The sequence below is a fragment of the Alosa sapidissima genome, chromosome 21 (assembly GCF_018492685.1).
Source record: "Alosa sapidissima isolate fAloSap1 chromosome 21, fAloSap1.pri, whole genome shotgun sequence".
In the NCBI taxonomy this organism is placed as follows: Eukaryota; Metazoa; Chordata; class Actinopteri; order Clupeiformes; family Clupeidae; genus Alosa; species Alosa sapidissima.
Window position 1 is genome coordinate 12654116 of NC_055977.1, and position 27513 is coordinate 12681628.

Below are 27513 nucleotides of genomic sequence, written 5' to 3' on the forward strand. Positions count from 1 at the left end.
TGTGTGTGCGCGTGTGTCAGTGTAGTCTATGGCTTAGTTTATTGTTTTTATTACTTCTGAAATGGTGTTAGGCTACACATGACATGTCATGATTCTCCTCTCGGTCCAAAACGGACAGCAAGGTCTCCTTAGCTCAAAAGATGGAGGAGATCGCCTGGAAGCCCTGTTCATTAGGACACCAGACACATCACAGAGCAAGATGCCAAGTGATGAGGCCGAGCTCAGGGTCACTTAACGAAAACAAGGGGAAACGAGAGAGAGAAAAAAGCAAGTCAGTCAGATAGATATGAAGAAATTAGGACACAAACACAAGACTGTTCTAGAACATAAAGGAGAGTGAGAGAAAGGAAGTGAAAGAGAGATGAAGGAAGTGTAAGAAAGAGAGCCCGCGTCTGAGAAAGGCCGGACTAGGTGTTAGGGATCAAAATCAGGACACTCCACAGCAGGTCGGACCTACAGTAGAAGTCGGCAGGGTCTTAGAGCTGAAAAGGTTAGGCTGCTTTTCAGCCATCGGCACCTCTCCAGACTCCCACCGGAAGGAGACGGGAGAGGACGAGGAGCCAGGAGGCTGACGGCAGGCTTAGACCCTGGGGTCAGCTCTCGAAGAGCGGCTTTTGTACAGAGGAGCGGAGGAACCGGAGAGGACGATGGTGGCGGGCTTCTGGATGTGTATGGGGCTGGGGTGACGGTACAGGAGGGCTAGTATGAGGGTGGGTCGGGCGTAGTGGCCCACCCCCCCTCCCATTCCTGGATGTTAGGGGCATCGTGGGCATTGCGTTGGAGAAGAGCGAGGGGGGACAGGACACACCCCTCGCCTCGTCACACGGGGGGCCGTGAGGACCTGGAGGGAGGGGGGGCAGGGACTCAGTCTGCGCTGACCTGTGTGGTCACCTGGCCGTCTGCAGTCTGATTGGTGGACTGGATGAACATGGGCTGAGTCAGCTCCTGTCCCGCCGGCATGGTGACCTGCTGGATCTGATACAGCTGCTGTGGAGGCAGAGAAGAGCACACAGAGCAGAGTGAGCATTACAGAGACCAGGAGAGAGGCCAGTTAAAGAGGTAGACAGATAATGGAAGTGTGAATAGAGAAGGGAGAGAGAGAGAAAGAGAAAGAGAAAGAGAGAGAGAGAGAGAGAGAGAAAGAAAGAAAGAAAGAAAGAAAGAGAGAAAGAAAGAGAGAGAGAGACACACGTGAGTGAGAATTGAAGTAGAACATGTTTGTAAGGGGAACAGAAAGAAAAAGAAGAGATACAAAGGGATGCAAGAAAAGGAGACATGAACATGAAGATTAATAAATCTACTTAAGAGACATGAAGATTAATAACTACTTAAGAGACAATAGATGACACAGCCAGTCACAAATATGTGGGGAACATATTTACATATTAACATATTTTATGTCCATCACTATGCTTTGCTTTACCATTAACAGGAGTTTTGTTCTACTTTACATCTACAAAGACTGCCCATGTGTGTGAGCACTAACAGCATCATGAACAGGAGAGGCCAGTGGGTCTTACCTGTCCGTCAGTAAACTGGTTGAACTGCTGCTGGCCTTGTTGCACCTCCTGTGTGATCTGAGGAAGAGGTGGGTGCGTTAGGACACTATGACCACGGCCAGATTCTCTTATAGCTATCTTAATATCAATCTACTTTTACTTCACATCCTTGTAATAAAATTGCTAAGTACTACCCATGCAAATATCTACTACCCTTACAAATATGCAAACATGTACTAAAATTGCATGCTAAATTTCAAATGTGCTCCCACCTTTTAGAAATCTAAATTGTGTATACTAAATTAACCTATAGCATAACATTAAGCATATTCTTTTCTATAGAACAAAACTATGAGTTTTTAAAGTTGTATGTCCCATTTTTCAGTTCTAGAGAAAGGTATGTACGAGTGTTGTCTACCTGCTGAGCGTTCGTAGCAAGCGTCTGTATTTGCCCTTGGACGACCTGCGTGCCCGACACGGGCTGAGCCAGGCGGATGTACTGGAGCTGACCTGAGCTCAGCTGCACCTGCACACCGTCACCAGAAGGGGGAGACAAAAGGAACACTCCGGTCAAACAAGCTCCTCACAGAGGTCTGGAGCAGAAGATTTAACAGCTGCCACGCCAATTAACATGGGAAGACAACTCAGAACTGGACAGCTGGAGACATTTGGAGCTTTCCGGACTGAAACCCAGGCATCGGTTAACATGAGCTATGCACTTCATGTATGAGGAAGTTTCACCCTCACCCCTCAGCTCAAAATGTACCTTTCATGTAAGTGATCTAATCTAATCATAGATAGATAGACAGATAGATAGATAGATACTTTATTGATCCACAAGGGGAAATTCAAGACTCAATCATAAAATCATAATCATCTGCTCAGTGTCAATGAGAGTGTCTCAGGCTATGTCCACATGTAGCTGGAGATTTATTAGATTTAACAGACATTTTTTTTAAATGTATTTTGCCCTTACGTCCAACCGCAAACTCCCGTTTCGGGGCACTGAAAATTATTGTTTAAAAACTCCTCCCAACGTGGAAATTACAACATCGCCATCTGCTTAACTGACGTGTTCTTCACAGCCATTCCTGGCTGTTTTTGTATTATAAAAATTCAAAGGAGGGAAAACTATCCGTGTTGAAAAAACCCAGCTGTGTGCGGACATAGCATCAGTGTGTCTCCCTCCTCACCGGTATCTGTTGGATCTCTCCTGTGTTGGTGATTATCTGCTGCATGACCTGCATGGTCTGTCCGGCTGGCTGCGCTGCCTGCGTCTGCTGGCCCTGCGCAGCCTGCACGATCTGCACCTGCTGGTCGCCCACCTGCATGGTCACCGGAGCACTCTGCAGGAGGAAGAGAGGGAGGGGAGAGGGAAAGAAACAGAGAGTGGGGGGGGGGGGGGGGGGGGGGGTACCAAAGATGTAAAAGGGAAAGACAGCAAAGGGAGGAGAGAGAGAGAGAGAGAGAGAGACAGAGTGAAAAAACTAAGTTAGAGCAAGAAAGGCAATTCATTCTTCACACTACAAGACGCATTTACACTCAATCTTTATCTCAGCAGTGACACAGGCACGCCACCACAAAACTGAATACAACACCCCACACACTGGCTGGAGAGCTAAACTTGAGCTAACAGTGGGGGTAAAGAGGAGAGAGAGGGAGAGAGGGAGAGAGAGAGAAGGGGAGACTGGGCGAGGGGAGTAAGGCTGGGCAGTGACCAGGGGGGGGGGGCGCAGCGACGCGGCACCTAAACACGGGGGCCCGCGGACGGGCGACACTCGATCGCCTCTGTTGAGGAACAGTAAGAGGATCCGGCGACAGCTCCGCGCCACCAGAGCTGCGCCGGCGGTTTGACTCCCAGTGGGAGAGGGGTCAAACTCGGCAAGGAGCCGCGCAGTGCTGCCGCAATGGACTCTGGAGATGCGCAACAAAAGGCCAGCATTGGCAGAGCTTGGGCCAGGAGTGTTTTGGCAACATGTCAGTAGTCAAAGAGATCATTCATCACTGCTAGAACATAACAGCACCCAAATAGCTGATAAAAATCATATGATGGTGTACTAGCAAAGGCCACCAGGTGCTCTTTCAGGACTGGTAGCGGCCTCCGCCTCATCCAATTTGCCTCCATGTTTAACTTGCAAATGTTACACTTCTATTCGTACTGTTGTTATAAGGGACACCGATACGTCTCTACTCGACCTATAACAGGAAATAAACCAAGAGCCTGAGCTGCAAAGATGCGGGTTTCCGTATGTGGTGGAGTCCCCCTATAGAGATCTGAGGGGGGGGGGGGGGATTTTGGGGGACTAGGGGAGAGTGGACGCAGGGCAGGTGTATCGGGGCAGGTGTGTGGGGGCAAGTGTTTACCGTTATGGGTGTGCTCTGTGACTGGGCTACCTGCACCTGCTGCAGCTGCTGCATAGTGGTTCCCTGCAACACCTGAGAGAGAGAGGGAGGACAAATGGCAAGAGAGTGCGAGAGAACACAGACACACAGACAGACAGACAGACAGAGACAGACAGACAGAGAAAAAGAGAGAGAGAGAGAGAGAGAGAGAGATACAGACTTTACAAAACACAGCAGGCACATGCAAAGCAAGAGAAACAAAATGCAAAAAGGCTGAACGGTGCAGCTGATGAGGCGGAAGTGTGAATGAAAGAGCTCTTGGTGGTGACGTGGCATGGCGTGGCGTGGCACGGCGTGAGGACTGCTACGGCACTGCGAGTTCTCATCAGGGAGAAATGGCTTTAAATGGAGTCGAATGTACAAGGCTGAAAAGAGAATCACGACGACACGACTGAAAAGCAAAAGCACTCTGTGGGTGAAGCAGCACACTCTGTTAAAGGTGTCACAGTCTGAATGGAGGGGCGTTGAAAGGGTGGGCTGAGAGAACATTCATTCATGGAGGTGGATAGAGCGAGACCACTGATGAGACTGGACTGCTGTGTGTGTGTGTGTATGGAGACACAACACAACACAACAGACAGGAGCACAGCAGAGCAATGGAGCAGAGACTCTCTCTCAATCATCTAACAATCATCATCTCCGCATTCTTCTCCGTCTCCTACACTCCCTTGAGACTTCCCTCCCTCCATCGCTCAATTCCAACCAACTCGCCCACACAACACAAATAAATATCTATCTATCTATCTATCTATCTATCTATCTATCTATCCATCTATCTATCTCCCACTCTTGGACTTCACGTTGAAAACAAATTATATTTGACCATTATGGCTTGGTCCAGTTATTAGATATTTACACACATAGTTTTGGAAAATAAGGTTTTAGCTCAACTAAGAGGGCTCGCAGCCAAGCTTAAAGAACACCTCACCTGGCTCGACTTTCAAAAAAACATTTAATCAGCTCATTGTATAAAAATGTGATTATCTGGATGTGAAGGACACGCGTGACTCTCCTCACCCCCCCACAGCACATCACTCCGTCTGGCGTGGACCGCCCGGGTATGGAGGTGACTGCAGTGGTGTACAGTGACAGCTCAGCGAAAGCCCGCTCTGCTGAAGCAGCACTGATGCACCCAGAGAGAATGAGGTCCAGAGAGAGAGAGAGAGAGAGAGAGAGAGAGAGAGAGAGACCAGTGGGGGAGAGAGAGAGAGAGAGAGAGAGAGAGAGAGAGAGAGAGAGAGGAGGGAGGGAGAGAGGGTGATCGATGAAGACAGAGAGGAGAGAGAATGATGAAAAAGGACAGGTTGAAAGAAGGTTAAAGGAGATGGAAGGAATTTACAGAGGAAGAGTGGAAGAAGAGAAGAGAGTGTATTGGAAAAATGAGAAGATAAAAGAAGAAGCTGTAGAGTCTAGGGACAGAAACGATAGAAAGAGTGCTAACAGAGAGAGAGAGAGAGAGCGCGAGAGAGAGAGAGAGCGAGAGAGAGAGAGAGAGCGCGAGAGAGAGAGAGAGAGAGAGAGAGAGAGAGAGAGAGAGAGCGCAAAAGACCTTACAGCAGAGCTTCCAAATGATGAATGAAGGGGAAGAGAAAAGGTGGAGGAGGAGATGGCTGGAACGCTGAGAGAACATGGCCTCAGTGTCCCTGGTGCGCCAGTAAGACTGTGTGGCAGAGGGCACAATCACACTGGTCTAGGAGGGACGCCTGGGTGGAGTCGCTAGGAAAAGGATCTAAATCGGTCCAGAATTCCTTTCCTCTACACTGGAGTCACTGGGTGTGTCAGAGGCGGCCATTTTGGGACTACATACTGTTTAGTTGGGGAAAAAGGCGACGCGAGTGTGTGTGTGTGTGTGTGTGTGTGTGTGTGTGAGAATATTCCACATCAGTGGCCAGGGAAAACATTGAGTGATCTTCCTCAAGAGTAGAAATGAGTGTGTGCACGGATACTGCAGCAGCAGGTGTGCAGGGATGTGCTTGGTGAGCTTCTTCCACAGCCTTCTGAGAGTGGCCTCCAATTTACCAACACTTCAATTACAGTCCCACTGGTCATTTCTCATTGTGCGTTTGGTCTATTTTTTTTCACGCGTGTGCAAGTCCATGCATGTATCCATTTAACAGTTTGTTTTTTTAAATCTACATAATAGTGTGCTTGTGTGTGTGTGTGTATATGTGTGTGTGTGTGTGTGTGTGTGTGTGTGTGTGTGTGTTACCTGTCCCTGTTGCGGCTGGGCGATGATGATCTGTCCGGGCTGTAGTGTGGTGGCGGTTTGGGTGGTGGCCTGCTGGCCCTGCGGCTGGCCCTGGACCTGCACGGTGCCCGGCTGCTGGGCCAGCGTGAAGTAGTACTGCACCGGCTCGGCCGCCGACACCGTCTGACGCACCTCCTCCTGCTCACACACACACACACACACACACACACACACACACACGACACGGACACACACACACAACGCGGGCGGACACACACACACACACAACGCGGGTGGACACACACACACCGACACATATGACGCGGACACACACACACACACACACACACACACACACACACACCAACACGTATGACACAGACACACACACCAACACATATGACATGGACACACACACACACACACACAAGGACAGAATACAGATGCATACATATTAAGACACAGCAGAAACATGTACAAACAGAAATATCAGACACACAACAGTTTAATTCACAGACAAGGGGGCGCACACACACACACACACACACACACACACATGGAAGAGAAAGCAGTAGTCAGCAGGCTGAATGTCCATAAATTATTTTACGTGTGTAACTGTATAAGCAGGCTGAGGATAAATAACTAATGGGCAGAGGGCAAGTGCAGTAACACCATCTGCTCACTGGACACTTTAACACAACTGAACCGCTGAAGCCCACAGCCCACACCTGAGGACAGGACAAAGCCACCATCTCCCCACATTAACAAGGCCATTTAACACAGTGAGTATAGATATTCATCTACTCAGCATGTGGGCATCCATTTCCAGTTCAAAACTTATGCCCAACTAGGTGCGTGCTGTGTGGTTACAAGACATTGTAAGCCTTTCCTTCACCCCAATTTAAATGGCAGAAAAGCAAACTTTGCAAGTTAGCTAAGTATTTAGCTGCAAATATTTTTTGGTGAATCCACACATGTAGTGACGGAAGATGGAGACTAGAAATAGTACAACTTATAGTCTACAAGGCTTATAGACCCTTTCAACAGGAAAAACAAAAACAATGCTTGAACGTTCTATTTTGTTCCCAATCTACTTCCACTTCATTAAGATAACATATGGAACGTTAAAATGGAAGCCTTGTGGAAACAACTATGATGCTGATAATGGAACTCTCTTGAAACGGTCAATACAGGTAAATGTTCCATATGTTTGTATGCATTGTATGTTCTCAAGAGACTGGGTACATCCTGTTGGAGCACACACAGGCCCATAAAGACATGTATATTCATGTCCATGGAGTGAACAGGCAGGTGTTTCCGTTGGCAAAAAGCGTAAACACCCCTCTCCCAGCTCCGTGATGTCACAGCTGAGAGTGTAGGATGTTTACACCCCTGGTCACGGTCTCTGTGGAGACAACGTAGTGGCAGTTACCGTGGCAACCACAGGCTCCTCTGCCAGTGTGATACCTTGGCTGATGTCACAGACTGGTTTGACTATGAGGTCAGCATCAAAAAGAGAAGACAAATAAAAACAGACCACACACACACACACACACACACACGTTGCTTTTTCTAAAGGTTTACAGCTCGCTGATGTTTAGGGGAAGCTGGACGCTGCAAACATCCGACTGAAAGCCCTAAGCCCGACCCCCAGCTTCCAGTCAAGGATGTTTACAGCGCCGCACGGCTGCCTGCTCCACAGTCCTCTTCCTCCTCCTCTTCCTCGATGATGAAGAGCAGGAGAGCCGCTTCGCCCAAAGGACCCTGCGGCCCCGCAGCGAACCAGGAGTGATGCTGATCTGACGTGACGACGTGTCTGAGACCACGGCTGAGGCTCCAGCAGCCTCTCCTCCTGCTCTCCAAATATGCCCAACTACTGTCTGACTGAGTGTGTGCGTGTGTGTGCATGTGTGTGTGTGCATGTGTGTGTGTGCATGTGTGTGCGTGTCTGTCTCTGTGCATGTGCAAGTGTCCCACCCACCTGTCGTTTAGGCGGCTTCAGGTCATCTCTGGGCACGATGTCGATGAGGAAGTCAAACTGGTCGAACTTGGTGATCGCCATGGCGATATCATTCCTCTGTGAACAAACAGGACAAAAAGAAGTTTTGGCCAGGAAATGAAAGACTGCATTCAAATAGGACAGTTTGACAGCAGCTGACTGCCAAGTTGTGACATGGGTCACCCATACATTAACACACAAAAGGACACAGAATACAGGGCGCCATTTAAATCCATTAAATATCAAATGTGCATCCCTGTCAGTGTGTGTGAGAAGAAGTCGTTGGTGTCCCAGACCTACCATCCAGAGAGCCGTTGGCTCTGTTGTTTGTGCCATTTCTGTTGACTATGTGCATATGTTTTGCATATTATTTCCCAACCAGATGACTCATGAGGGTTGTGAAAAACAACCGCACCCCCCCACCCCCCCATCCCCCCTGCTACACGCACACTTTTAAAACACAAACACGCTTTTCAAGTGATCATCCATACAGTGGCACTACAAAGAGACATTTGTGCGCACGCAGACACAAACACTCCTGTATTGGTGCCTGTTGAGCAAGCTGGCAGAGAGGCAATAATATCGAGCCCTGAGAGCGCTGGGGGGGGGGGGGGGGGGGGGGGGTGTTGAGTTGAGCTCATGGCCCAGTGGCCGTGCTTGTGCCAGGGCCTGATGAGGCTGCTGGCTCCCCTGTGGGGGTTTCCACACACTGGCTATTGGTTCCTGTCGACCACCCACGGCTAGCCCACCGCCCCGCTACACAGGAGAACTATTTTTAGCCGTAGTGATTAATATTTGGAGACAAGGGTGGGTTGGTCATGACCGCAGTGGTTCTATTGATGAGCGTTGTCGTGGCGACAGTGATTGGCGTCATTGTGCGAACAATAGGGTGTGGCACACGCACACGCACACACACACACTATAGCTTTTGATTTGTAGATCTGCACAAACTGAACAAATATTTGTATACTTAAACTCTATTGTTTATTGTCATTATTCACCATTATTCTTCACTAGCCGTTTTAGAGATGAATAAACAATACAAATTAGCTTGAAAGGGATAGTTAGTCTGACGATATTGTCCTGCAGTGTGTGTTTGTGGAGCAGATCTAATGTGCCCCAGCGTGGCTTTGCTCAGAGAGATGTCAAAGAGTGCAGTGAAAGGCGGCTAAGTGCTTTCTCACTCGAGCAGATCGGAGACCTTTGTCAGGACCAACATGTGTGTTCGTGTGTGTTTATGAGTATGGTGTGTGTTTGCCCCTGCTGCTCTGTCTCAAATCAGCTCAGACAAACACATACACACAAATAATAATAATAATAATAATAATAATAATAATAATAATAATAATAATAATAATAATAATAATAATAAGCACACACTTGCACACATATGCGCACAACACAGACACAAATAATCATACACTCTCTTTCCCTCCCTCTTTCTTTCTTTGTCTTTCTTCAGGGTGGTCTGCAGCTCTAGCCTAGAGCCTCGGCGGAACGCTTCCAGAATGTCATTCCGGGATCCGAGCTGCTCTGCCGACGCTCCGGGACAGGAGCAGGCAAAATGGGATGGTGGAAAAGTGGGTCACTGGTACTGCACTTTTGGATGCAAGTCGAGCAGAGGGGATACGTGCGCGCGCACACACACACACACAAACAGAGCGTGCAGGAATTAAGCTGATAGACCCCCGGGGAGTGAAGTGTAAGGATCTGACATATGGAGGAGCACTGGCTCTGCCGGTCCTTGCCTACTAGTGTGTTGCTGTGTGTTCTACTCGTCAGTGTGTAAGTGAGTACAGGGTTGTGCACGCACGTACGTACGTACGTACGTCCGTCCGTCCGTCCGTCCGTGTGTGTGTGTGTGTGTGTGTGTGTGTGTGTGTGTGTGTCTGTGTGTGTGTGTGTCTGTGTGTGTGTGCACGCTCACACAAACAAGACATACAGAGTATGATGGTCACTGTGATGGTCAAGTCACAGAACAAACATAGGGGAACCACTCAAAATCATGTGGCATGGCATGAATGGTTGCACGAGACCTCAGGAGGTCAGAGGTGAAAGGGCGAGGGGTCAGAGGTCACTCACTTGTAGGGTGCGCCTCTTGTTGTCCTCGGTGTGGATCCAGGCTCTGAGGGTGAGCTCTGTGATGAAGATCTGGGCAGCTTTGGCAAACAGAACTGGAGCCTCTGCACTAATCATCTGAGGGAACACACACACACACACACACGTTAACAACAAATATAGATAAAAGGGTAAAAGTTAAAAATCACCATCACATACAATACCCTCAAACCTTAACACACACTTAACCACAGATAAACATTAACACACACTGAAATACTGAACAACAGAGGGGTTGGGGTGCGGTGGTGCGGTGGTGCGGTGGTGCGGTGGTGCTCCAATGCAGGGTCTGCTTCTTCCCTCCTCTCTCCACCACTCTTCTCCCTAGCTTTTTTTCTTGAGCTCTTAATTGCCTTGGCATTTCAGGATGAGTTAACCTCTTGGCCACATAAGCTGCGGCGTTATTTTAGGCCGACACCGCGCTGAACTATTTCACCCATGCAGACACACCCACGGTAACACACACATACAGCATGACTTGTAGGAAGTCCGTGCTGTACGCCGTTTTAAGGCCACTATCTTGCAGAGTCGACCACGCCGTAATCTTAAAACGCATTGTCTTCATCCACTTCCCCACTAAGCATTAAATGGCAAAAGTCGCAAATGGTTCAGTTGCAAATGAAGCCCAGTGATGTGCAGTCTCCTGCTATTTGATATTATTTGGGCCGATTCATAGTTCTAAAGATACATCTACACGCTGCATTTCATAAGCTCTGAACAAAAGATGACTGTGTCTGTATGAAGGAGCTCTTGAAACTGGTGGATCTGAGGGTGGCCCCAGTCGCTGGCATGATTGGCGGGGGGGTCAGACGTCCTCCTGGGTTCCTGCAGGAGAACTCTTCACTGGGGGATTAGCCCAGTCTTACAGAGCGCTGGCTTCGTCCCAACAACCCCACTGGTCTCAATTCAATACACCCCCTCACCGCAATGACATCAGAGAACAGCGAAGCACTGGCCGGTAGCTACTTACATGACTGATTAAAAAAAAAAAAAAAAAAAAAAAAAAAAAAAAAAAAAAAAAAAAAACACCCTGAAAATTCCGTCTCTGTTGTGAAACTCTTGAAGTTCGAGTGCAGCCTGAAGAAGACCATCCGTCGTGCCTTAGCTAGTGCTGAGGCCAACATGCTGTGCTGCTCTCTGAGGGCTTAACTGTGGTGAAACTGCAGCTGTTCATTCAGCTTGGCTAGCCAAGCAATGATGTAAATGAGCAACAGTACAAAAAAAAAAAAAGGGTCAGATGTCAAGTTCATCCCACTCTAGTAAGTACTCGAGCGTCACGCTATAGAAACGATATCAACACTTCTGCCCTGTCCACCTCAATAAAAGATCAAATCAATGGATGACTCCGTAAGAAAAATAGTTAAGAGGATGTTCATCTCAGTTTATCAGTCATATCACAACTTCCACTTCTCTCTGAGGCACTTGGAATAGGTGTGAGGCGGAACTGAACGAGGTGGCTGTGCAAGGTGAGGTGAGGTCAGGTCAGGTCAGGTCAGGTCAGGTCTGTGGTGGCGAGATCTCTCTGGCTGCTGGCTGAGACGGGTTGTTCTAGCAGACTCTGGTCGCTGGTTGGGGGGGTTTGTGTGTGTGTGTGTGTGTGTGTGTGTGTGTGTGTGTTACCTTCACATCCTCATCCAGTTTCATGATTTTTTTAATGCGGGCCAATGGAAGCTCCTGCACGCGAAAATCCTTCTGGAACAAAAGGGAGCGCGGTGTTAGGGGGAGGGTTGGGAGGGTTGGCAGTGTGTGCGTGTGTGTGTGTGTGTGTGTGTGTGTGAGGGTGAGAGAGAGAGTGAATCTCTCTGTGTTGCATGCGTGTTGATGAACTTAACAATGTCTGAAGGATAACTATCTGTGGCATTTCTCTCTCTTTCTCTTTGTGTGTGTGTGAGTGTGTGTGTGTGTGTGTGTGTGTGTATGTGTGTGTGTGTGTGTGCCTAGCAGCTGCCCTGCCAGCTTTCACTTGTCATCAGCATCAACAGTCCCGCACTGTCTAGCACTGAGATGTGTGTCTCCAGGGGTGTTATTTTTGATGGTGCAGGCGTGCAGCACTCTATTTTCTCACTCTGCACTTAGCTTGGATAACCTACAATTTTAGGTGTGTATGGGTGGGTTGGATCATTGAGCTGCAGTTCAAATAAGTGACCACACTTAAAGTTGGAATATTGTTGTCTGTGTCTGTGTCTGTGTCTAGGGGTATTACGTACCACAGTGAGGTTCCTGATCTCCTCCATGACTCGGGGCCAGAAGGACTGCAGGCTCTGTTGGGCATCGCTGCCACCTGCTCCGAAGGAGTCTGCAGACATGACCGCTTCTGGAAGGGAGAGAGAGAGAGAGAGGACAGAAAAACCAAAATCATTACCCTCACGATCACAAGGAAGTAAAAGTAGACCGAGACAGACGCCCACATTCTGTTAGACAACCATAAGCCCTCCGCAAACGTCCCGACAGAGACAACCCACAGTCGGACGCAGACCGTCGCAGACCAACGACCTCCGCGTCGTCCACAGCGGCGCCACGTCATCTAAGCCCCAGCTGAGTCAAGCCCCACAGATCAGATCCTCGGCCGTCGGTCAAGCTGTCTCTCAGCTCACCAACCGAGGGCCCTCAGACGAAGAGGGACTCACCACTGACTCACCAACACCACCTGACCACACACACCTCACACACACACACACACACACACACACACACACACACACACACTAGCTGCACTCATTCACAGAGCCTCAACTGCCAAACATACAAAGATGCAAATGCGGCGGAATGGACACAGTATAAATGACCGTGAATGGGGGCAGCGCTTTTGGTTTGGAGGTATTCTGAGGAAACTGGCCTTAGGAGCAGGTAAATATAGCCTACTCTAGGCCATAACGGCCCACGGTGATACAAACTAATTCCGTGCTCTGAACATTTCCCTGGAAGCTTCTCCATCTCCCAGAGTTTTCATTTTAGGAAATACATCCATGGGCTCTTATGGGCTTGGTGTGCCTGGAGCTGAGGGTGATTTGTGTGTGTGTGTGTGTGTGTGTGTGTGTGAGTGTGTGAGTGTGTGAGTGTGTGTGAGTGTGTGAGTGTGTGTGAGTGTGTGAGTGTGTGTCTTTGTACTGGTGAACAGGGAGCTCTGGTGTTCAGCTGTGCCGGGCAGGGGGAAGGAATGCTCTACAGAGAATCTTTGGAAATGCCAAACTCCTCAGCTGCATCTGTGCGCATACGTGTGTGTGTGTGTGTGTGTGTGTGTGTGTGTGTGTGTGTGTGTGTGAGAGAGAGTGTGAGTGTGAGTGAGTGCCCTGGAGCGAGGACACATCTGCAACCCCAACAGCAGTCCAAACATTCACTTATGGAGCTGTGAGCTGATGCAACAACACACTGGCTGCACTCCCGTCAAACACGCAGGGCATGTACTCACTCTCCCTCACCCCCAACATCTACACACACACACACACACACACACGGAGGGTGAAACACAGGCAGAGTAAGACCAGATTAAAGAGAGGGAGAGGGTAGAGAAGAAAAAGATAAACAGATGGAAAAAAGAATGCAAAACAAAATGTGAGGGGAGGGAGAGATGGAGTGATAAAAGGGAAGCGAGCTGAAAGTGGAGCTGGCAGGTTACTATGGCATGAGAGGAATTCTGCTGCCAGTGCTGGTCTGCCTCTTGAAGATGTAGGAAACACTCCCAACATGTGTGTGTGTGTGTGTGTGGCCCCTCCCTCATCTTCCTCTCCTTCTCCCCATATCAGTGCCCCCTCCAAACCTCCCTCTCATCCCTCCTGTTCCTAGTCTGTATTTTGTATCTCACTGCTTTTCTCTCTTCTCTCTCTGTTCTGCTTTTCTTTGACCTCTCTCTCTCTCTTCCCTACATTACACCCACTGTTCCTCATCTCTCGCTCTCTTTCTCGGGCCCCATTTTTCATTGTTCTTAAACGCTTGTTCCATCCATCTGACTGGTCTTCTTCTCCTCCACACTTTTTTTAATGCTTGTCCTCAGTAGCAGCTGAACCCACCATCGACCCTCCTGCCGGCAGCCGTGTGCACCGGCCCGGCCATCGACACCACCCCCCCCCCCTCCATCCCTGCGCTGCCCGTGGAATACATATGGGCCGTGTGCATCCATAGATCATGTGTTTATGGGAGTGTATTCGATACAAGCCCTGCGGACTATGCACAATGAGCTTATAGCCTTGTGTGTGTAATTGTATAGGCCTACAGGAAACGTTGCTGGACTATGAGTCACTCCTACAGCTTTCTGTACACCTTTGCATGTGTGTTTGAATGCGTTTGTGCATTCAAGGCTGTTTGTGCATCGGGGTGTGTGTGTGTGTGTGTGTGTGTGTGTGTGTGTGTGTGTGTGTTTGTGTGTATATATAGAGGAAGGAGCTGGGTGCTGGGAGTCAGAATGGGCAGCGTTGTTGTAGAGTCGAGTCCAGACTGCTGGGTCTCCGCTTCCTCATCTATTATCCAATAACGACACACAACGCCAGAGGGTGGCAAGAGGAGAGGACTCGGTCAATGCCGCAGTCAGTCGAACACACACACACAGCGTGAGAAAGAGCAAACCTAAGAGAGCGAGGGGGGAAATCTAAAAGAGGATCTGAGCAATTCTCACCAAGTTGTTCGGTGCTAAAGCTTTGATGCGTCTTCACATTTTACACCCAATCAGCACTCGTTTCATTCTCCAAGTATCAGTATTAGACCCTAAAAAAAAAATCTCCCTCCCGCTTGCTCTCTGACACACACACACACACACACACACACATAAAATCAATCAATCAATCAAAAACCAGGCCTAGAAATGGATCCATATCAGGCGATTAAACACAGCAGTGGAAGCTGGGGATACTGTCCACTTTCATTACCCAGGCTGCCTGTAGTCGAGCGGAAGAGTGACTGTCTGAACCAGCAATCTGAACCAGCAATCAATGCAGCTCCGAAGAGGAGCAGGATGGGATTTGGAGTTTTCTGGCGGGGAGGTGCGGGAGATCTGCACTGTCAGTCAAAGCTCAGAGGATTTCTGAATGAACCAGAAATAACCCTCCCAGCGTAGCGAGGGGGACAGAACAAGAGGCGCGAGTCAGATGTCGTTTCTCTTGCTGCTTTAACAAGACGGCCTTTACAGCCATCTGCATCATGCTCTTATCTTGTGACAGATTTCTGCAGGACATCTGCTCTCTCTGCGTGTGTGTGTGTAAGTGTAAGTGTGTGTGTGTGTGTGCGTGTGAGAGAGAGAGAGAAAAAAAAAGAGAGCGAGGGAGAGATTGTGCGGTTACCCCAGCTTGCGTGGCATGTTCCCTAATGGCGGCAAGATAAGGAATGATAATTAGTCGATTCACTTAACACCATTACAGAAAACTATCTAGCTAATTGCCAGGGCAACAGCGTGACTACTGGCATGACCCTGGGATACGCAGCAGAAATTAGAGGAGAGAGAGAACTCCAGATGCAAGAAGAAGGGATGAATACTGAGAGGATGAGAAGAGACAGAATAGAACACACAACAGAAAGATGAAGGGAACAGAGAAAGGAGAGGGGTAGAAAAAGGGAGAGGGTATTTACTTCACCAAATGGTTTCTGGTGCTCTTAAACAAATAGCTTCAATTCTACACAAATAGGGCAGAGATTCAAGTGTGGAGCATCAAGGCCCAAACTCTTCTGCCCTTTTTGTTCTCAAAGCTTCTGCTAGGCTAAGACCTGCATGACCTTTGCGACCTTTGAGGAGTCAAGGTGAGACTGCGACATAGGCGCCCCTAGTGGTGATAAACCTCTTCTGCGTCACCTCTGGGTTCCGAGGCCCACTGCGGTTGCCCTTCAGCAAGCCGGCCGGTTCAGGGAGGGAGAGGTGTCAGGTTTCGCCCCCCACCCTGCCACCCCCGCCATCTGCACACACCCAGCCAGTCCTCCTCCTCCTCCTCCTCTGGCTCTTCCTCCTGCAGCTTAGTGACAGTCTGTGCAGCCAGCAGCAGCTGATTCAGCACAAGCTCTGGCCCACACCAGTGCTACGCCTGCTGCAAGCGCTGCTGCAGCTAGCGCTGCACCGGAGATGCTAAAGCCTCATTTGTGCTCAACGTTAAAAAAACGGATGTGGAAGGTGCCTACGCCCGTTCTCTGTGTTTATTTCGCTCATTCACTTCAAGCTTATGAATATGGTCTAAATGGATCAACATATGAAACAATCGTATCTATTTACATATGAAAAGGGAGCATAAACAAGGCTTAACTCGCACAGCCGTGCACTCCATAGAGAGAGAGAGAGAGAGACAGAGACAGAGACAGAGACAGAGACAGAGAGAGAGAGAGAGAGAGAGAGAGAGAGAGAGAGAGAGAGAGAGAGAGAGAGAGAGAGAGAGAGAGAGAAAACAGGCTTGACGGAAGCAGCTGTGCTGTGACGTGCAAGGCGGTGAGAGAGAGATGTCCATCACAGAGGCACTGGCTGCCCTTCCGAGCATTAGAATCTAATGCTTCTGCTTCAGATGGGGAGAGAACCAGTGGGGTCACAAGGAAGGGGCGCACAAAAAAAATGGAAAAGAAGTCAGTTGACCCATCAGCGATGACCCAAACCTCAAAGAAGTGCTGCCATACATGGTGCATTCATTCAGCGTTGCTCCAGCACTCCCAATGTCTGCACTGACATGATGCTCACCGAATCCTCTTCATGTGAGTGAAATCAACCAAGTGCACAAGTACAGCAATTTGCTAGTGTTGTACATTCTGTTCCACAGTGTCCAACGTGGCCAGAAATGGGCAGAGATCCAATCTCTGGCCATAGCTCCAAAACCATAGCCCGTATGGTGCTCACACAACCGCAGCAAAACTGTAGACGACATTGTAACAACATGGAAATGGGATCCATTTGCAAGCCAAATGGGCAAGTCTATGCTCTACTGCTTTTAGTTTTAGGTAGCTGAAAGGCTTCCTTATAAACGTATGAAACATTAACAGTCTGGAAATGCAATCTGCTTATAGTGGATATCTAATTAGTTTGTTTATTGCGCCTGGTTCCTTTGTGGATAACTCGTACTAGTCTAGCTTATGGACCCTTTCGAGAGAGTTCCATTATCAGCATCATAGTTGGCCCCACAAGACTTCCTTTTTAACATTCCATATCTTATCTTAATGCAGAGGAAGTAGATTGAGGCCCAAATAGAACGTTCAAGCATTGTTTTTGTTTTTATTGTTGAAAGGGTCTATAGATTTTAACCCCGAGTTGCCCAGTCATTCAGCTGGACTCCAGAAATAGGCTAACATGAAGGCTTCCGTCTCGCCTCATAGAGCTTATAGCGAAGCTGTGGACGCACCCTCGGTGGCTGGCCAGAGGCTTTGAAGACTGGCTGGGCTGGGGTCTCGTGAGGGTTTCACAGGGAGAGTTAGGGGCGCTGGGGCTAATGTGATTACACGTCAGCGTGAGACTCAGCCGCCTGGTGCTGGGAGGGCAGGAATGGGCTATTGGACGGCCGAGTCCAATCAGTGAGCGGAGCCCCTCCAGGCACCAGACCATCAGCATAAGCATCAAAAGTCATGAGGAGCCCAAAGCCTTTCCATTACGCTCTCCTTCACGTTCCACCCATGTCCCATGCAGTGTGTGTGTGTGTGTGTGTCTCTGAGTGTGTGTGTGTGTGTGTCTGTCTCTGTGTGTGAGTGTGTGTCTGTCTCTGAGTGTGAGTGTGAGTGTGAGAGTGTGTGTGTGTGAGTGTGCTGCAACCTTTCTCAAGGCCTACTTTAGGCCACACATTAATTGATAAAGGAGGTCAGAGAGAGGAGAACACATAACTGAGCACTGAGCAGAGCTAAAGAAACTCAGTAACACCACCCCACCCCCCACATTCACCATCCGTTTGGTCCCTCCATTTCTCTACTGCCTGCCCTTCTCCTCGATGATGGAGGGACAGAAAGCTGATGAGCGCAGATATGAAGGAGGAACGAAACCTTATCTGATATCTGAGCTCAAAAGGGGGGAGGGGAAAAGGGGGGAGGGGAAGAAAAAAAAAAAAAGAGAGGGAGAGAAAAAAAAAAAAGACTCAATCGTTCAGTTTTCACATGGGGAGTGCGAGGTCAGCAATGGTATGGAGAAGGGGAGGGAATGTGAGGGAGAGAAAAATGAAAAAGGGAGAGGCGAGGGTAAAAAAGACTGGGAACATGAGAAAGAGAAGGAGAAAGAGAAAGAGAAGGAGAAAGAATGCTCTTTCACTGTAAATAGGGTTAGCTGCCATTGAGATGATCTAGAAACAAAAGCAACAAAGGAAAACTAAATCTTCAAAATGACATAAGAAAATTATAACTATATATATTAACAACCTGGGCAAGGTAAACCCAATAAAATCACACTTATCAAAAGCCACATTGACTGTATTGTGTGTGTGTGTGTGTGTGTGTGTGTGTGTGGTGTAGGCCCGGTTCTGTTAGGGTTCATTTGGTTGACTTCTGCTCCATGCGCCCTGAAGCCTCCGGTTCATTGCCTCCAAGTCTCTGGCAGCGAGCAAAACCAGCCTCTCCGGCAAAACATCCAATGACCCACCAAACCGACAAATACGGCAGAACTAACTTGAGCATCGTCTCCAGCCGACCAAACACACAACACACACACACACACACAAACACAGTGACATGTCCTCAAGTGTCTTTCTGGTGGGTCAGATTTTCTTAAGAGTGATGTCGTAGCACCCAGCTTGGCTCGCATACCATGGAGATGAAAAGGTCATATGGCATAGCCCAAGCAAATGAAGCCTTACCTCCGTACACTCTTTTAGTTTAATCAGTATTCATGTAGAGCTCACGGAAAATGCAAATGGAAACACACACACACACACACACACACGCAACCAAGTAAATGATCTACAGACACCAAAAAAAAAAGAGGACTCTAACCACTGAGGGCAATGCATTACTAATTAGCTTGCTGTATAACTTTCTCTCGTCCTACACCAGGTCCAAATGTGAGGACAGAATGGAGAAGTGGGGGGCGATGAGGTCAGCATGGGACAGATCAGAGGAGAACCGTTTCTGCTGTTGCTCCCGCCTCTCAAACTTTGCCCTTGGCTCTGCCTAAAAGCCACTCCAGGAAGCAGTCACTGATCGCTCAAGGTCATTCAACAGAGGAGAGGGGGAGCGAGTGAGAACCAGGGGGAGAGAGAGAGAGAGAGAGGGGGGGGGGGGAGCGAGTGAGAACCAGGGGGGGGGGAGGGAGAGAGAGAGAGAGAGAGAGAGAGAGAGAGAGAGAGAGAGAGAGAGAGAGGGGGGGGGGGGGGAGCGAGTGAGAACCGGGGGGGGGGAGGGAGAGAGAGAGAGAGAGAGAGAGAGAGAGAGAGAGAGAGAGAGAGAGAGAGAGAGAGGGAGAGAGGAGGGCTGTGAAATAGAGAGGGGGAGGAAGGAGTGGGAGTGGGGGTAGAGAGTGAGTGAGAACACAAACAAGCATTGGGGGGGAGGAAGAGGACAGGTTTTTCAACTTTCACTGCGGCGCCAGGCAATCCTGCCGGCATCCGGACGCTTTCTCCGCGAGTCACTAAATCATCTCCTCCCACCGCTACGGCTTCAGCTCCGGCTCTTCCTTCCCGCTCCCGTCCACTCGCCGCTCGGGGAGGGATGCTTCACCCTCCCTGTCGCTCTTCTCTCTGCTGATGGATCGACTGCGGAAGCCGGCTCACATTCCATTGACCTTCATCCAGCGCTAGGCCACGGCCGAGCTACGACGGCGGGCGTAGAGCTGAGCTAAGCTACGCTAAAAGCTAACGCTACCCTACCTGTGCAGCAGTGCTTGGCAGCACCTGAGTGTGCACTCACCTTCACACAGCATGGCGACGCTTACCCCAAAACAAACACCAAAGTCAGCGGTCAGAGAGAGGACAAGGGGGGAAAAGGACAAGTAAACACACACAAGCACACACATACGTACGTACGTGTGTGTACACACACACACACACACACACACACACACACACTGCGATGAGCGCACACATACACAGAGCCTACAGTACGGTCACCTTCAAGTGCGCAGCTGAGAGTACATACGCCAGTGCTTGCATTCAACTATGCGTGTGTGTGCGTGTGTGTGTGTGTGTGTGTTCATTGACTTTCTCCCCCTCCTCCTCATTTACAGTGCAGTGTGGAGCTGAGAATGGTATTCAAATCTCATGCAAACAGCCACGCTCTCTGGGATTTGGCAGCTAGTGGCTCCACTCCGACGCTATTTTTAGCTGCTTGCTCGCTCACTCCCCAATGGGAGCCCACGGTCACAGGCACCAATGGAAACTTTCAATTAAGGGAAGAGGGAGAGAGGGGGGCAACGTGGGACACCGGCCATGCAGCCAGGCTCCTTAAAAGGGACACAGGTGGATACGAGAGGTCAGGAGAGGGGTTTGGGGGGGGGGGGGGGGGGGGGGGGTTTGAGGCTATCAGATGCTCTGAGAGCCCGGGCAAGACTGCAGCCTCCTGGGACCGGCCCCTTGAGTGGGGCTGAGCACGGCTGCCATGCTGGGGCCTCTGCTCTGCATCACTGTCGGCCGAGTGTAAACAGTGGAGCGAGAGTAAGGGGGACGGACAAAGGCGAGCAGCACGGCCCGTAGAGGTTCCGCGTCGGCGCACTGGCCGGCCGGTACGGTCAGGGCTCACGGGTTCTATGCGCGCAGGTTAGAAACACACTGCAGAACCACCGCAAAAAATACTCACAGATGCCACCATCAACTGATTCCCAGGTTGGGGCAAAGTCAAAATCACAAGCCAAGACAGAGAGCTCTACATTGTATGTATACACAATCATACACTCACACACACAATGAAGGACAGTCCGCATCCAGCAAACACTCCAATCAGCATGAGATGGCTTTCAGGTGTGGGCTGAGAAGCCCTTATGGCAACACAGTCCAGAACTGCATACACACACACACACACACACAAGCTTGTTTACACTCGCTGTCAGCACCTCAGCGCCAGCATAGCTCACCAAGGACACAGAGAGATCAAGCAAGCCTGCTGATGTCCTGCACAGATACAGACACACACACACACACACACACACACACACAAAACAAAGAGCAGCACTCAGATTTCCAGCAAGGGGAAAAGTAGGAAACAAGAGGAGAAGGGGACGAGAGAGAAAGCATCCCGTTTCTGACTAAGGGGGAGGGGGGTCACAGCAAAAGTACACAGAAAGATGAGCAAGAGAGGCACAGCTGTGTGTGTGTGTGTGTGTGTGTGGGTCGATCACACTTACCCTGTGCCCTTCATGTCAGAGGAGGAATAGGAGGCTTGAGCTGTAGAAGTCCCTTTGAGTGGCGCAAGAGCGAGGGATGGGAGGGACACACCGATAGCAAATGAGAGAGTGAGAGAAGAAAAGAAAAGAAAGAGAAAGAGGGAGCCTCCAGCTTGTGCCTCCTCAAGCGACTCATCCCACCAGCAGCCAAAAACAGAGTGGGGAACTTGAGTCGACTTTCCACTTTCAAACGAAGACCCGAGTCCAGAGACAACAAGAGGACGACCACCTATCTGCCTCTACTCCTCCTGCCTCTACTCCTCCTGCCTCTACTCCTCCTGCCTCTACTCCTCCTGCCTCTACTCCTCCTGCCTCTCTTTGCATGTCCTCCCCTCACCCTTGTGCTATCACATCTCCTCTGCTCTGCTCCCCCTTCCTGGTGTAGGCACACACACACACACACACACACACACACACACACACAGCCCTCTCCTGTTCCTCTGAGTGTGAGTGTGTGTGAGTGAGTGAGTGCGCCTGCACGTCTCCCCTTTGGCGGCACTGATAGATGAGACATCCGTCTGCCCCGGCGAGTCCAGCGTTTGCCTTTCATCTGACCCTGCTCTGCCTTGGACAACAGCGGGAAGGCACCGAGTGGAGAGAGACAAAGTGCGAGAGAAGGAGAGAAAGAGAGGGAGAGTCAGAAAGAGTCAGAGAGAGAGAGAGAGGAGAGGAGAGTGAGATGGAGAGGGGGAAAAAAAGAGCAAGTGGAAAGGCAGCTCCGGCAACAATCACTCGAGTCCCAGACAAAAATCTGCCTGCTCGCCTGCTTGCTTTCCCTTTAACACTCCTAAGTAATCAATCTAGCCTGCTACACGATACTCGCAGCACTACCTCCCCCCTCCACCCCTTTTACATTCCCGCCTTTCTCTATGCCTGCTCCAATCAGAGTACACAGCCCTCTGACGCCATTGGCTAAACCCACCTCTATCGCAGATGACACAGCCCCCCCTCCTCCCTTGTTTTCAACCCCACCCCCTTCAGCAGACAGCCAACTTCCTGTTTTAAGTTACCTTGAGCTGCAAGATAGGGGTCAGGGAGAGAGAGAGAGAGAGAGAGAGAGAGAGCAAGGGAGAGAAAGAGGAAGAAACAAAGAAAAAAAAGCAGAAGAGCTTAGCAGCTATAGTTGGAGAAGGGGGGTGGGGGGGGGGGGGGGGGTGCTGAGGAAGAGAAGTAAAAGAAAGAGGGAAGTGTCCCCCTAGTCTCTGCATTGTCTCTCTGAAGCTACAGTAGCTCTCCTCTCTCTCTCTCTCTCCCTTTCACTCACTTATTCCTTCTCTCTCAGTCTATCTGCTGGGGCTGGCTGGCTGCTCTGTAACAACTGTGCCCTGCTTATTTACAATGTCAAAGTAAATGTCTTTGGAGCCCCCCCCCCTGCCTACAGCCGAGTGGCTAGCGCAGCGGTGATGCACGAGCATGGGCTGGCCCTGATTGGGCGTGGGGGCTGTCAGTGGGACTGCCGCATGTTGCAGTGGCATAATTTAAAGTGGAAAGACGCAAAAATCGGTGTGTGTGGTGAGCCAAGGGCCTTGTACGTACGTGTGTGTGCAGGCATGCGTGCGCGTGAGCCAGCTTTACTGTTATCCCTCAATTCTTCATTGCTTTCCACTCTCACTCTCTCTCTTTCCTTCCTTCTCCCTCTCTCCGTCTGCTTCTTTTACACAACCATTCATTACTCTCATCATTCACAACACAAATGAAAATCTGAAACCAGGCAAAACATCTCGGGGGGGTACGACTGCCAAAAACGGTGAATCACCACCCAAGCTTTCATCTCCCCGAGTGTGTGACACAACCTCCTGTGATGTTCCCATAATTAGTCAGGGGTTTATGCTTTAGTCTTCCCAGAGCCCCTTGGCTGGTGCACATTCACACAGAGCAATAGATGACACTGCCACCAAGGTGAACCAAGGTACACAAGAGAGGTGGAAGCCATGAGGTAAGCAAAAAAGCTATATTGAATGTCAATGTTTCCCCTTCATAGAAAACTCTAGTAACAGTGCCCATTTAGACATCATTATTCAGACTGATACATTTAACAGTTCTTAATATTACTGACAATCGCATGTATTATTAGATTCCCTTCAATCACCTCTATCCCACTACAGATCTAGAGATCTAAGCAAAGGTCTCCATTGCACATGTAACCTGACCTGGCTGCCACTCAGCTAGCGCCATCAGCCAATTTCCTACCCATACTGCTTTGCCCCATGGCAGAAGCATTCCACCTGAGCGATACTCATGAAGCCAGCGGAGAAGATATTTGGTGCCATTGGCGCGTTTTCAGGTGCAACAGAGTTGTTAGAATGGTCATGTTACTTTGACCCTGACCACACAACACATGAAGGTACTGTATAAGCTCACGTAACCAGCCCAGGTTAATAAATGACAGACAATCCCCTCAGGGTTACCGACGCAAACAGCATGGGAAGTATAGGAACAAGCACTATTGTCACAACTAACTAACTAAAAAAAAAACCTTTTCATTCCTATATACAAACATATTTATAATTAAAAAAAGAAAAATATACATGCAGGGCAATTTCAACTTCAGGTATACTCCGAACTACAGCAGCTGGAAATAAATTGGAGGGAATGGGTGAGTAAACGAGGGGAGAAAAAAGCTACAGTATGCCCTGCAGGCAATCTGTGTCTACAGATGAGGCAAAGTGGAAGGAGATAGAGAGAGACAAAGCCTCTCAGCTGAATGAGTTGCTTTTAGCAGAGTGGTGGTTTTCAGAGAGGGTTAGCAGAATAACCTGGAGCTTATCGCTCATGTTACTGCAAGTCCCCAGTGTACAGAGAGAGAGAGAGAGAGAGAGAGAGAGAGAGAGAGAGAGAGAGAGAGAGAGTGAGAGAGAGAGAGAGAGAGAGAGAGAGAGAGAGAGAGAAAGAAAGAAAGAAAGAAAGAGCAAGAGAGATAGAGGAGAAGAGGAAGATATGGTGAGAGTCAAGAGTGAGAGGGAGGGTAGGAAAGAGCAAGTGAACAAGTGAAACCATAGGGCAAAATGATCCCTCTTTCTATTTCTGTGTCCCAGGTAGGATGGTTTGGTTGGTTAATGATTATGACAAAAAACACAACGTACGTCAGCAGCTGGGATGTCAAGGCCTGTTTCTCTCAACTGCCTACACACTATAACTCAGTGACAAGAAGCAAGGTTAACAGCAGCCAGATCTTCATGGGACTTTGACGTGTGTAAAGTAGCCTAACTAAACACCCAAAGAATACATCTTTCTTTCATATGTCTAGCCCAGGTCAGATGTTTCCAGTTGCCCACCAAAAAATATCCAATCTAAGAAGTTTATGACAAACCACTTTAGGTAGGTCCATCAAGTTTAATATACCTCACATTCACAATAGACTTCCAGAGCCAGATTACACCCCCTTAAATATTTCCCCAGCAACACAGAAAAAAAACCATAGAAAAAATACTGTATCTTTGACACAACATTAAGTTATGTCGAGATTTGGTCGAGAATCCATTCTAACTTACATTTTGAGAACCACAGCAAAATACTCAACCTGCACTTGGTATTTAATGCTTCTTTGCACTTCTGGTTGGATGTCAAATGCATTTCATTGGCTCTGTACCTGTACTCTGTACCTGCTAAATGACAAAGTTGGATTTAATCTAAACTAGTGCCACAGCCACACCTCTCACTCTTTTTCCATGAAAGGAGTAAACCAAAAGGGATCAATGATTTTAGAGCGTAGTGCTCGAGAATCTTTGGTTATGAGTACTACTGTAAACATTACCATACCTGCACTCAGGTAATCACAGCAAAGACATCAAGCCTGAGTAAATAGCTATATCAATCAATATAATTTCAAATCATTTTCGTAGTTAATGTACATGTTGAATTAGCCCGCCTTAGTGGCTACACAAAAAAGCGTACTTTCTATTGCAAAACTTGACACAAACACAAATTAAACCATTAAAATATGCAGTTTGATCAGTCGGTGTAGATGCAGGTCCGTGCTTTAATTTACTACAGTTCATGAAGAGTTAAAGCAATGCATTTTGTACGTCACGGTCACATAAGCAACGCATCTTGAACGTGTTAAGCTGTGTTGGGTCCTAAACATTTTTATATATTTTGCTTACTAGCTTATCATTTTGTCACAACGTTACGATGTTGTCATGTTGCCTTTACAGATTTTGACGTTTGCCAGCTAACGTCAGCTGATGCACAAAACAAATACTGTCATTAACTTATCCAGGATTTAATTCGCAGCCTGACTTTATTGAGCCCGATAAACCCAAAACAAAATTGCAAACATTTACCTTACATGACCACCACATTTACCTTACATGAGCCACCAACGTCACACTATTCGGGTAATCAATTAGAAACGACATTGAATTACGTGGTTACATTACATGTCTGGTAACTTCAGTCATTTCCGAAATTTCACTTCAAATGATCAGTTACTTCAAGATAATATGAAACTCCTGGCTGCAGGTCGTTTGTAAAATCTAACGTTATTAGCCCATCGCCTTACCTAAGTTGCACCTGTGTTTTGTTAAGTTACTTGGCTAAAGCTAGCTAGTGATTATCTATTAGTCTTCAGACAATCCGAGAATGTAAGAATGTAAGTGTAGTTAATTTCGCTGACACATAATCAATGGCAATAATATAATTTGTTCAGGTTAAGTTAGATGTTTTTTGCTTGGTCAGAAATTAGCCAAGATTATGTCACAAGATTAATAGTTCACCGGGTTGCTGGCTAGCCGGCTTACTAACAAAGAGACGTGTTAAGTAAAGCGGAATACCTTATAGTTAGCGTTAGCTTTGTGGTCCCCAAACGTTTCGTTAACGTTAGATAGTCTTAGCTAAGTTATAACTGCATAAATACAGTCTTGCTGTGCAATGCGTTACACATACAAAGACGTTATTTTCGGTCATCCTGCTATATCAATTAAAAGAATGGGAAATTCGCATTGCAATGACCAAATGATAGTGTTTCTTCTTTTTAACAAGCTAGAAGATGATTGCTAACGTTAGACTCCCAGCTTTAGAATCAAAGGAATAGGCCGGTGATCGAGGGTGACAACAACTGGCTGGCAACTCAGGCCGCATTATCTGTACTTCACATTAAAACAAGGACTTGGGCGATAATCACATGAAAGTTCCCTTAAAACCTTTGTAAATATGTGGAATGGCACCCTAACCAATAAAGACTAAGTTTGGATCTGTCCTTCAGACCAATCAAACCTCGGACTAGATTCCACCAATCAAGGTTTCTACGAGTTCATGTAGTTTTGAAACTGACGCCATTCGGGCTCCACCAATTCCGGACCTCAACAGGGAATACACTGCTTCGAAGAGCCAACATGGCGGACAATGTATTACAGTATCTCGCCGCCTCTATTCCCTACCACTGGCCACCAATAAGCGCTTCAGAGAGCGGGGAGGGAAATGGCGCCTATGTTCATCCTCCAAAACAATCGTCTATTGGATAGAACGGATCATTGAAAGAGAACCCACCAATTACGCAAATTGTAGCGAAATATTACAAGTTGAACACACGAATATAAAGACGTGTACAACGAAAGCAGTTACTTACCCAGTTTTAGTTAAGTGTTCGCCGTGAAGTCCGGTTCAGTGTAATATTTAATTTATTTAGGCAGCAACGGGAAACAAGATGGCCGACGTCTTGACAACTTCTCCTCAAACCGGAAATATGCTTACGTTTACGCACGGACGTGTTTTTAAATGATGGCGCTAAATTTTTGCGATGTCATTTCTACTAAGATGCGCATCTTTTAATTCTAGAAACATATACGTGTTTTAATACATTCTTTCTGGCGTTATATAACGATAGCCTAGCAGATTGCTGTGGCTGAATTGCCTTATCCCAAAGTCACCGCATCCCAAATTAAATTAACTTCTTAGTTGAAGAGCACTGGTTCGCTCCATATCACTTGGGGAGGACACAAACTCTTTGTTACGTCTCTGGGTCTGGGGCGGTGAGAGAGACAAGGCAATGTTTTAAGGCTTGTTCGACTTAATGCAGCACTGCGCAGATCTGGCTGAACGCGACCCATGCTGTTTAAAAGGCGGT

The 27513-nt window shown here is 48.4% G+C and overlaps 1 protein-coding gene across 8 annotated transcripts; it reads right to left on the reverse strand.

Moving 5' to 3' along the window:
• On the reverse strand, positions 1–27143 carry nfyc (nuclear transcription factor Y, gamma). Of its 8 annotated transcripts, XM_042076341.1 has the most exons (13): positions 21753–22279; positions 21411–21716; positions 12415–12521; positions 11828–11899; positions 10172–10285; positions 8072–8167; positions 6112–6288; positions 3864–3935; positions 2693–2845; positions 1918–2025; positions 1521–1577; positions 880–987; positions 1–230 (listed from the first exon to the last, which is right to left on the reverse strand). In XM_042076341.1, the coding sequence occupies exons 3-13, from the start codon at positions 12511–12513 to the stop codon at positions 228–230; spliced, it is 1059 nt and encodes a 352-aa protein (XP_041932275.1). In that variant the 5' UTR covers positions 12514–12521; positions 21411–21716; positions 21753–22279; the 3' UTR covers positions 1–227. The 8 variants fall into 8 exon arrangements, with proteins under 8 accessions (XP_041932275.1, XP_041932272.1, XP_041932270.1 ...); XM_042076338.1 differs by having other exon boundaries at positions 1–987; positions 21411–21701; positions 21753–22278; XM_042076336.1 differs by having other exon boundaries at positions 1–987; positions 21753–22278.
• Between the last annotated feature and the right edge of the window lie 370 nt (positions 27144–27513).